The 11,598-nt window shown below is 37.5% G+C and overlaps 2 protein-coding genes across 6 annotated transcripts; both read left to right on the top strand.

Annotated features, from left to right (window-relative positions):
* The first annotated feature begins 464 nt into the window (after positions 1-464).
* LOC113690276 (proton pump-interactor 1-like) lies at positions 465-5,653 on the top strand. Of its 4 annotated transcripts, none has more exons than XM_072051303.1 (8): positions 465-730; positions 1,908-2,221; positions 2,339-2,521; positions 2,736-2,915; positions 3,011-3,205; positions 4,265-4,367; positions 4,454-4,952; positions 5,073-5,653. In XM_072051303.1, the coding sequence occupies exons 2-8, from the start codon at positions 1,955-1,957 to the stop codon at positions 5,389-5,391; spliced, it is 1,746 nt and encodes a 581-aa protein (XP_071907404.1). In that variant the 5' UTR covers positions 465-730; positions 1,908-1,954; the 3' UTR covers positions 5,392-5,653. The 4 variants fall into 4 exon arrangements, with proteins under 4 accessions (XP_071907404.1, XP_071907403.1, XP_071907402.1 ...); XM_072051302.1 differs by having other exon boundaries at positions 467-730; positions 4,265-4,363; positions 4,450-4,952; XM_072051301.1 differs by having other exon boundaries at positions 470-730; positions 1,805-2,221.
* Positions 5,654-5,919: 266 nt separating this feature from the next.
* LOC113689719 (uncharacterized) lies at positions 5,920-10,034 on the top strand. 2 transcript variants are annotated; one of them, XM_027207467.2, is made up of 10 exons: positions 5,921-6,222; positions 7,073-7,182; positions 7,391-7,522; positions 7,608-7,681; positions 7,766-7,871; positions 8,404-8,472; positions 8,858-8,922; positions 9,022-9,120; positions 9,336-9,435; positions 9,583-10,034. In XM_027207467.2, the coding sequence occupies exons 1-10, from the start codon at positions 6,078-6,080 to the stop codon at positions 9,643-9,645; spliced, it is 963 nt and encodes a 320-aa protein (XP_027063268.2). In that variant the 5' UTR covers positions 5,921-6,077; the 3' UTR covers positions 9,646-10,034. The 2 variants fall into 2 exon arrangements, with proteins under 2 accessions (XP_027063270.2, XP_027063268.2); XM_027207469.2 differs by lacking the exon at positions 7,391-7,522 and having other exon boundaries at positions 5,920-6,222.
* The last annotated feature ends 1,564 nt before the right edge of the window (positions 10,035-11,598 follow it).

The raw sequence follows: 11,598 nt of genomic DNA, 5'->3' as shown, positions 1-11,598 counted from the left end.
AGATGTAACCTGACATTTCTAAATCTCATTGGTCCGCCAAATTGGGTTAATATTAATTGCCATGTAATCCGTTGAAACTCATACCACCACTGTAAATGCTTTCCTAATCAAACAATATGGCAGTTCTTGTTTGTTCTGTTGTCAGAGTGGGAACGGGGGGAAAACACTACTGATTTTTCCTATTCGGCACAAATGACAAAACTAAAAATATGTCACCTCTGCTCTGACAACCGATTTTTTGCAGCAGTCCATAACACCATAACTAAGTGATAACCTTTTTCTAACCAAAACAATCCCATATTTTTACTGTCGACAGCTCTGATTATTCATATTTTTGACTAAACGTGGAAAATTTTTTTTTTTAAACCAAGATGTTCCATGTAAAAACGAGTTTTCCTGCTCTCTGTTAAAAAAAAAGAAAGAAAAGAAAATATTCAGTTGTAATTCGCTCTCTCCATATCTACCCCTCATTATCTTTCCCCACAAATCCTTAAAATCTGTAACTGCTAGCTAGTACTGAATACTCATAGAGCATTTCTCTATTTTTTCCTCTCTCTTCATATTGAGGGAACGATATAGAGGGAGAGAGATCTGGGGTCTGACTTCTTTTTCTCTTCTTTGTATCTCTCAAGTTTCTTGGTCTTGAAAGAGCCCTCTATTGTCAAACAAGGGGTCTCCTCGGAAATATCTGTCTCTCTCGGTTCCTTCTTCATTTTCGCTTCCATCTCTGGTAAGTAAACTCCTTACCTCGTTGATACAAGCCCGCATTTTTCTCCGTCTTATTGCCTTTGTCTATTTTTTCGAGTGTGGATTCTTTACTTCTTTTTGTCATTTCTGTTTCATGATCAATTATTTGATCCGTATTGATCTCAGTCCTAGAAGGTAGTCCTGTTTTGTTTTGATTGATTTTTGGTCTTTTTGGGTAGAAGTATATAGGAGTGGTTGTGTTTGGTAAAATAGCTTATTTTTTTAGTTTAAAAATTTGATCTTTTGACTTGTGAAATAGAAAGAATTGGGGGAAAATGAAGTGGGATGGTTCTCTTTCGTGTATTCTTGGTGCTTCTGATTCAAAAATTTGATCTTTTTAATGAACGAAGAGTAAGAGTAAGAATTTGAGGAAAAAATTGAAATCTTTGGTCTTTGTTTCATGAATTGTATCCGTAGGTAATTTGCATGGCATCTCTATTGGTTGAGTAATTCATTATTTGATACATCCCCGCCTGTATCGTTCAGTTTTATGTTTTTGATCTTTCGTTGATGGCTTTTTCTCGTTCATAAATTAGAAGTTTCCATGACCTTTGAAGCTTTCTTCTGTCGCTAAATTCGATCTTCCGCTATTGGTTGTGTGTTATTTAATTGATATCTTAGACTGATCTTACATGTTTTTGCTGTTTCAAATAGGTTGCATGGCTCATTTTTATTTATCTTTTCTGTATTTCGGGTCTCTGGTTCAAAGATCTATTCGATGGGGATTAGTAAAGTGAGAAATTTGGTATTCATTGCACTTTAATCCTCTTCTGTATTAAAGCTTCCACTAAGGTTAATAACTTGCGAGTCAACTGGTTCAAAGAATTTGGCAGTTCCGTGCCCGTAATGGAAGGGTGTTTTGGATCGATAAAAATCTTTTGCAAGGAAGCTCGGGTTAAAACTTTTTCGATTTTCACTTATTTATTGATGTTGGTACTTTTAGATGATTGATTTTGACATGATACCTCCACTAAACAATTTGACTCTAATCCCTTGTTTGTCTGATACCTGTAAAATGTGAACATTCCTTTGGTAACTTATGTTCCCATTTTGTCAGGATTCGAGATTTTAACGCACTTTTGTGTGCTTACCTTCTGTTGAAATAATGGGCGTGGAAGTTGTGGAATCTAAGTTGCCCCATGTTTCTGGGGAAACTGCAGGTGAAGAAAACAGTTTGTTGAAGGAAAACGGGAAAATAAGCAACGTAATGGGGCTTAGCGAACCAATAACATTTGGATCCCATGGTATGGATGAACCGGTGAAAGGGGAAAAAAATAAAGCTGCTGAAGTCAACTTCCCCAAGGATGCAGTTGATGAATGGCCTGCACCTAAGCAGATACATTCTTTTTATTTTGTAAGGTATAGGTTACATGAAGATCAGAAACTCAAAGCCAAATTGGATCAGGCTGACACTGAGCTACAGAAGAAGAATCAAGCCCGATCCCAGCTCATTGAAAAACTAAGGAAACTGAAGGTTAGTGTTTTCTTTTGCATCCATCAATGAATTTGTCATGGTATTGTTATCTTTTTTGCATGCTTCTTGTCTTTAAATGAAGATAAGATTCTAATCGAGTCTGTTCATCTTTTGCAGGCTGATCGAGCACAAAAGATTGCTTTCTTAAAGGATTTAAATAAAGAGAATAAGCAGTACAGGGAGTTGATAGATGAGAAGAAAAAGGAAAGGGAACCCTTGCAGCAGGCTTTGGGCCAATTACATGGAGGCAGAGACAGGGGATCTGGTATATGTTCGTCTGAGGAAGAACTTAATCATCGCGTAAGCTTTGATGTTTTATATTTTTCAAGTGCAATATATATGCTACTTTTTCCGTATCCACCAACTTGTTTCCTTCTTTGTCTGCAATCCTTTGCTTTTCAATGTTTTGGTGTTTTCGGAAACTTAACATGTCTTATACTTGAATCTTCAAACTATAATTGTGAAAGAACAAGAAATCGTGTGCTTAACTTTTTGTTTTTCTTTTATGTCACAGATCAAAAGTTTGCAGTACCACATTCAACATGAAAGTATCACCCTTAATGAGGAGAAGCAAATCCTTCGGGAAATTAAACAGCTTGAAGGGACAAGGGAGAAGGTTATAGCTAATGCTGCTTTGAGGGCAAAAATTCAAGAGTCAATGGGTGAAAAAGAAGCCCTTGAAGACCAGATGAAAGTAACTTATACTTCTATTTTGCAGATTGCTTTATACAGCTCTTTACTAATATAGCATTTTACTTAGTTGTACTCATTACTGCAACTCTTTTATAGCTTATAAGAGTTGATATGGATGGAGTGCGAAAGGACCAGCAACTGGTTTTGGCTAAGCGTAAACAACTTGAAGAAGAGAAGGAGGCTATTGAAAAGGAGATCAAGTCCTTGGAGGAGGAATTGACAGCTGTGACACAGAAAAGAGACAAAACTTTTGAAAATATTCAGGAATTAAGGAAACAACGTGAAGAAGGGGTATTGACATTTTCAAGTTAGATACTGTATTTCTCCCACATCATGCAATTTGCTAGTGAGAGCATATGATACACTTTTGCAACTAATTGCCTCTGTGTTTTACAACATTTTGGTTTTGCAAGGCTCTGATTTTGTGCTAATGTCTGTCATGGCGTAAGTATTTTGCGCATTACTTGATAGTCTGTTGAAATTCCTATTATGTTTTTGAAAGTCTTAAAACAAATAGTGGTGGACATGCATTCTTGTTCAGGAAGTGCTTGTATTATGTACTAACAGGCTTAAAGTGAAGATGTAGACAAGATGCCAAATAGATTTACATGATTGAAATTGTATCGTTACTGTAGGTTTCCAGTGATGACAAAATTTTATGATTACTTGTACAAGAAAGAACTTAGAGGTATTCTGTAATTCATGATGCCCAAAGATACCACTGCTCCCCTTTTTGCATCTTGCTGAGAATTGAGCTTTCTCATAAGCATGCGGGAAAATTTCAATTACTATTAGATTCTAATCTTCACATTAATGGAAAATGAGTTTCACGTGTTCTGATCATAGCTCGTGAATCTAAATGGTATTGCACCAGCCATCTGGCTTAACATCCAATCCAGCCTGAGGATCAGATCTGCCAATAAGCAGGGCATAGAAATAGCCACCAGAAGGCATGTTGAATATGTTGTACAGAGGAAAATCTGCAATGTGACACCTGGTAGTGGTAGTCTTTTTCTGATGTCTTCTGATAGGTCTTATGTCATACCAAAACAGAAAACATTCTTGAGAAATTCTAATTGCTTTTCCTCAATTTTCCTAATTTTTGTCCAGTTGGATGTCCACTGAAGTTGGTGGAGGTTTACTTCCCCGTTCCTGAAATTGCAGCTTAATTTTTTTTGGAGTAAGAACCAATGTGTCAACAAAAGAGAAATAGATTATACCATAACCTAGTTGTTAATGTTTCACGAATTTAGTAAATGTGAATAACCTTTCATCCCTGGTACACATTGAATTTTCCATTTTCTCATACTTTTGGAATTTTGTGATGATGTTGAAGTTTTAAATTTTCAGAACTCCGCCTTTTACCAAAATCGTTCTCTGTTGAACAAAGCTAGAGGCCTTGCAGAAAAGAAGGATGTTGAAGGCCTAAAGGAACTTTCAGAAACAGAGGTTGGTAGGAACTTGTGCTGCCTGTATATGTTCTAGAGTTGTCGTGGTTTTAACCTTGCTGATTCTTTCATCTTTTTCTTGGTTAGGTAGATAAATTTATTTCCTCGTGGAGCGGGAGCGAGGGCTTCAGAGAAGATTATGAGAGGAGGATATTAGCGTCTCTGGATGGTCGTCAATTGAGTAGCGATGGGCGGATGAGAAACCCTGATGAGAAGCCTCTAGTAGTCGTTGAGGTAGCACCTGCAGCTGTAACCGATGTGGTACCCAAGACAAATGTAAAACAACCAAAAGAAGATTCCAGTACTTCAAAACTTGATGCGACCCCTGTCCAGAAAGTTCAGAAGGAGAAGAGTACTAAGCAGCAGAAAGATGCGGGAGATGGAGAGGAATTTGTTATGCCTGAGAAGAAGCAAAACGATGCTCCTCCAAAGGTGAATGAAATTGATGAGTTGAAATTGAAGGAAGTGAAAAGAGAAGAGGAGATCGCAAAAGCTAAGCAGGCGATGGAAAGGAAGAAAAAGTTGTCAGAAAAAGCAGCTGCCAAAGCTGCAATCAAAGCACAAAAGGAAGCTGAGAAGAAAATTAAGGAAATTATTCTTCATTCATGATATTGTTCTGTTGAAAATGATGAGTTGAATTGGATGTATAATATATATATATATATATAAAATGTGTACTGATCCAAAATTGGCATTTATGTATTGCAGGAGCGTGAGAAGAGGGCAAAGAAAAAGGCCGGGGCTAACGTTGCTGCTACTCAGGAGACTGAGGAACAAACTGAAGCGCCTGCCGAGGTAGTTGAGGTGGAGAAGGGGGAGGAAGCTGTTGAAACTCCGGCTCTCCCGAAAAGTAAAGACCGGAAGGAGAACGCTGTTAGACACAGAAATCGGCCCAGGGGTGCGGCGGATTCACTGCCAAAAGCTTTTCTCAGACGCAAAAAGGCGACGAACTACTGGTTGTGGGCTGCTCCGGCTGCTGCTCTAGCGCTGCTTCTGCTGATAGGAATTGGATATAACTATCTTCTCTAAGTTATCCGAGTCTTTGAGCGAAGGAAGGATTTTGTTTGGGTGATTGCGAGTGATTAGGGCTGTCTGTATTAAGTAGACATACATATATTATCCCTTTTTGTTATTTATTATTATTAGTTCTTCATGTTTTTTCGTTCCTTTTTCGCATCCTGTAGTCCTACTGATGGACGCAAAACTGATAATGGTGGTGCCAGCCATCCATCCATCCATTTTGTAATGTGTTTATTTGAGTTTTAACAGCTGCTTTTATAGCTTTTCTTTACTCAGTGAACGAGTTAGAGAATTTATGGTCATGAATTGCAGCCAGCCGCCGATGTTTAATTTAATCTGGATTAGAAAATAAGAATAATAATAGTGTTTGAATTGTAGAACCAAAGGTAACTGCCTATTACACGTTAATTATATTTTTTATTCATAAAAAATTAAAGATAAACATATGATATGAATATGATAGGCTCTTAAAATTTTTATTACTATTATTTCTCTTAGTTTTCGCCACTTATAAATGGAAAGCAGTCTGATTAAGTACCATGGATCTGCTCCCTCTTTTCCCTCCTATCCTTCTTTCTTTTCCCTTCCTTCCCCTTAGTCCAAACAAACCTAAAAAATTTTATCCTAGTTGCTGCTCTCGAAACAAACAATGCGTCAATAACTTCTGAGAGAGTAAGGGTCCGTTGATACTGGCTATGGCTGCCACCAGCGTGGCTTCAGCTGCTCTGAGAAGAGCTCTTCACTCACTTGAATTCCTTCCTCCTCGTGCCATTGGCTTCAAAGACAAGTTCTACTACTCCAGGCCTCTTCCTTTTGCATCTCCTCTCCATTCATCGTCAGGTCCGTCAATCTTATCTTCCCCTACCTTTCTTTTCCCTTGTGGATGGTATAATTTTTTTATTTTTTGCTTTACGGTTTATCTTGTCCGATTTTACAATTTTTCATGACCCGATTGGCTGAATCGTACGAAACAGCTTCAATTGTGGAGCACTTGATTAGCTTCTCTCTATAGTGTTATCTAAAAGGAGGACCGAGGAGTGATGGTCAACTCCAGTGTTATGCCTTTTAATGGTAAATGCAACAAATGGACCTTATTATTATTATTATTTTTTTTTATCAACTTTGTAGCCGGAAAGGTTGAATCTTCAGGGTCGGTCTTGCTGTGTATGTGGGAGTTTCTAAGATAAAACGTACTGCTAGTATGTTTTGTTGAAATGTACTTTTTCTTTTCATGGTATTTGTTCGGGTGTTTAGAATAGCTGGTGGAATAAGAAATAAGAATTTTTTTGGCTCTGGGAGTCTTGTTTTGTGGAAAGTAGGGTGATTAAACTTGTTCTGAGAATCTAGTGCGTATGCCCACTTGGAATTCATACACGGTTGTCACCCAAATACTGAATGTTACATAATCTAGCAACTCTTAGTTGGTAGTGTGTGTCCCTTTAGTAAATGCACTCTGCCAATTTTAGTCTTGAGCAATCTGATCGCTGGAAAGAGATTGTTCCTTTGATGGAAAGGGCTATATGCATCTTGTATGAATGACCCAAGTTCTTTAAGTGGCTTCCTAATGTTCATTGCTTGGAGACATCTATTTCTCTACTTGCTGTCTCAATGGGGTGATTCATTTTTTATGCTAAAAATGCTACTATCATGGCTGATGACTTGCACAGTTCTTCATGCTCTTGCAACGCAGCTTTGGGTCTATGCCAGCTATCACAGGCTATAAAGAGTGATACAGATTTTTTACTGAAAGGAGTGGGAGACAAGGACACAAATGAAGATGTCAAGCGTGTGCTTGAAATGGTACATACTCATTTAAAGTTTGCAAACGTTGATTTACCCAGTTTCCTTGCTGTGTCTTTTTTGTTTCTTTCTATTTGTCTCCAAACACCTTGTTCCCCAGTAGTTGGCAAAGCACATAGACTTTCTCTAGATTTGACTAGATAATTTTGTAAGAGTTCTACATTTGGAATCGGTTTGTATTTATCCATCATCCTCATGGATATATTAGGCAAAACGAGCAGCAACTAGGTGCGAAATTCTACATACTGGCTTTCTTACACCACCTGTACTAAAGGAGTCAATGCAAGCTTTGAAAGATTTGGTTGACATTAAAACAGTTGCTCAAGGAGGATATCCAGAGGTTTGATACGAAGGATTTTTGTCGCCATATGTCAAGTATTTTCTCTCAAATTATTTATGATTTTTATTCCTGTCAATTATGCTAGGCTGAACGCTGCCGACTCTCAGTCGGACATCCAGAAGTTTTGACAAGTGATCCTGATATTGTTGCAGCTTTAAGGTATTCATGTGACCAGTCCTCCATTTTGTTGGTTGAGTTAGATCTAGAATTGTTAGTAAATTGTGAACTGGCTCCTGTTTCCAGTGTTTTAGGTAACTTTGGATTCCAGCCTTGCTCGCATGGTGACTTCCTTGGTGCAATCCTTGGTACAGGGATTACGAGAGATAAGCTGGGTGATATTATTTTGCAGGTAGGTTCTTCATTTAACTGCTGTTACACATTATGCTTCTTGAACTATAGGGAAAATTCATTTGAAAACCTTCCACCATTGAAATCTCTGTTTTGCAGCAGGGTTCTTCTCTTTCTTGTCCTTTACATATAAGCAAACGCCTCAGTAGAAATTTCTTTATGATACAGTCTTACATCAGTTGAAGCAGTAAACTTCGTATATATCTGTAACGAGTCCTTATGTTTCTATCCCTCTAGATCTAATTTCACTGTTTATTTAAATTTTCTAAATCTGTTTAATATGTGATATATCGTCTAACAGTCTGAATATTTGACAGTCTGTCAATTGTGATGATGAACACACAAGTTATAGGATGTATTAACTGAATTTGATTTGTAGACAGTATACTTGGCATTTTTTTTTTCTAATTTCTATAGAATTTGTACATGGTCAAATTCAGTTACTGTTCACTTCAGATTTGAATAATTTTATCACTTCCTAGCTTTGATCACATAATTATTACATTTTGAATTTTTTTCTTTCTGATATTTAGGGAGAGAAGGGGGCTTACATTCTTGTGGTTCCAGAGCTTGCTGACTACCTCACGTCATCCTTGGACAAGGTAGGCCTGTCCTATAGATTGCTTCCTAGCTATACATTCTCTGCCAATTGTGTTTCAATTTAAAAAAAAAAAGAAACTTTATCTTTGCTTATGGTTTGATAAATTAGATCATCTTGGCATATAATAGTTTCAATTATTCTAGAGTGCATCAAATCCTAAAAATTTTGTTGAGCTGCAGGTATGCTTTTATATATAAAACCTGAAAGGTTTAAAAGGCACAAATTGTTCTATATATATTTTACAGTCTTGAATGTTTGAGAGTAAAAAGATGATTGTCTAATCATTGCATGGTATAATTGGTAAACATCTAGTGTCTAAATTCCAGAGGAGTTAAGAAACTGAAGTAAATAATCAGCATTTTAATAATTTCTATTATCATTTGCAGGTTGGAAATGTTTCAGTCACCTGTAAAAAGATACCATTGCTGGCTATTGAATATGAACCGCCCAGGTTCAAGCTGTTCCATATGTGATTTTTGTTTTAATTATTGAATGAAAAGTTTTTGTTTGGCTCCGTCTGTAGACTAAAATCCATTTTTCCTTATTATAGAACCAAGGCTTTTAAAACTGTAGAATCATCGCTCAGGCTTGATGCCATTTCTAGTGCTGGGTACAAAATTTCACGAACAAAAATGGCCGCTTTAATCAGGTATGGAATAACAGAAACACTACAGTTCTTCTTCATTGTTTTTTCACGTTCTGTTACCCTGTAAGATGTAGCAACAAAGATATGATGGTGAGCATCTGGTTATTGAAGATGTCTTTTATGGCTTTTGTTGGCCTCAACTTTTAGAAAAGTCTCTTAAAACTCAGTTGTACTATTAGCTAGCACAACGAACTAAAAAACTTAATCTTAATTTACAGTAATGGAGATGTTCGTGTGAATTGGACCGGTGTGTTGAAAAGCAATACTAATGTTAAGACCGGAGACATCATCTCAGTCAGCGGAAGAGGAAGATTGAAGGTGAGATTGTGTGTCAAAACTATTTTTGAATGGTCGTCAATTATAAACTTAGAATACTAAAAAAATCATCTCAAATATTTGTGAAGTGTGAATTGAGTACTGTCCTGTCACCTTCTGTTAACCATCAAATGTTCTTTTTATCATCAGATAGGAGAAATAAACTCAACAAAAAAAGGTAAGTTCGTGGTTGAACTGATTCGATATATGTGAGCAGCAAAAGTCAAAGTATCTTGATTCGGATTCATCACTAGATGCTGCTCTATTATTATCTTCAGCATCGAACTTATTTCAGATCCAGCTATAAAAAAACTCTAAGCTGTATTACACTGGTGCGGTTGCTATCCGAGAACAATTAGCAGATCTAGATTTGCGAATTATTCTAGAAAATTCGTTAGTAGAATGGAAAGAATTGGGGGAAGAGGGTGAGTTTATATCTCCAATTCATTCAGCTATAAAAATGACAAAGCTTTACAATGTACTTTTCCATGAACTTTTGACTCGCAAGCGTTATGGTATTTTTTCTCATAGACGGACATCGTGTAGTGTACAAATTTCATAACAAAAGAGGAAAAAAAAGGTCATTTATGGCCGTTCTTGTATGATTTGTTTGCTTTTCTTGGCGGAAAATGTGAATGCAACACTTTGTGCTTCAATCATTTTTGCCTGTGGAGAAAATGTCGAGAAGCTATTATAGTTTTAGATCTACCCGTTCATGTTGCCAAGTTGTAAACCTTAGATAATTCTCCTTCATGCAAATGGGCTTATTATTAGTATTTTTTTTCCCCCAAAAGAGCACATTCGTGCAGTTGAAATGTCTGGATACTATGGATTTGGGGAAAAGAGGAAAGTCATAAAATGTATTCAAACTATGGAGGAAAGTCATACTATGGATTCAGGGCTTGTACAGCTTGTTGATATGCTTTGTGTGGAATAAAATGTTTCTGCCAAAATGAATTACTTGGAGAGGAAAAGGAAAAGGAATATAATTCGAGGTGGTGGGGATGGGTGGGTCAATAACCTATTTTATTTAAGTGCATAAATCTTACTAGACCAAAAGGGTGTTCCGGCACCACCTTTGAATTTGTTTCGCTGCAGGTGGAATTTGAATCCTCGCCTGTAGCCCAAGGAGAGACTTGAGATCTTGGGATTGATTTGGTCCAAGAAACATTAGAGCTGCACCAATATCGTTACCGAAGAAAGAAATGCCCAATTTGCTTGAGCAATCAAGTTGGATATAACTCCTGGCTAAGTTAGCTGGAGAAGTAACATTTTGAGCAACCAAATGATCAAAATACCGCAACATACATCCATAAAACAGAAAAGAAGTCTCTCGACGAAAATGATCGTAACAGTGAAATGAAATGCCCGACCATGGAACCTCGTTATCGTTGCTCTTTTCATCCACTCCTTCAGTTATCATCATGTGCTCAAATCTGAAGTGAGGTAGAAGAAACAAACAAATGCAACGGGAATAAACAAAATTATAAAAAGAAAAATCAAAACCCCCATTATTCAACCACTATGTATGCAAGCAAAAGAGTATTACATACAAAAAATCATCAAAATTCCAGCATCTGCAAAAATCTACCGTCTGTATGACCGTTCATGAACTGGTCGTTCATGTCATCTTAATGCAATAGAGAAAAGCTGAAGAGATCCATGTCTTACTCTCCAGTCCAATATGGTCGATCCCTTTAAGGTGACAAGTCCCCTTCCAAGGGAAAAGACTCCAAATTCTTCCCCAAATCATTTCATGCATGCACCCATGCACATGCATTATTGGGGTGTGAATCCGTGATTAAGCGTAGCCACAGTATCCATGGCCACATTTTAGGCCCTTTTTGCACCTTCCACCACACTTGCCGCAGTTGTAACGGTCGTACATGACATTAATGCATCTTCCGCCACAGCACTTCTCGTTTAACTTGCACTTGCTCCCACATCGGCCGCAGTTGTTTGCGTCTCCGAGCACATTCCTGCAATGATTTTTGCAGCAGTAGAGAAGACTTGTTCCTCCATTTGCCCACACACCATTGCATTTGTTCTTCTTTTGAGAGTTGCAACTTGAGCCTTTCTTGACGCTGGCCAAGAACCGGCTTCTCAAATGAGTGTGTGCAAATGGTGCGTCTAGGATGTACTCTTCCTGATCATCGTCGTCTTCCA

The sequence above is a fragment of the Coffea arabica genome, chromosome 5c (assembly GCF_036785885.1).
Source record: "Coffea arabica cultivar ET-39 chromosome 5c, Coffea Arabica ET-39 HiFi, whole genome shotgun sequence".
NCBI classification, from domain to species: Eukaryota; Viridiplantae; Streptophyta; class Magnoliopsida; order Gentianales; family Rubiaceae; genus Coffea; species Coffea arabica.
This window is presented reverse-complemented; position numbering and strand designations above follow the sequence as displayed.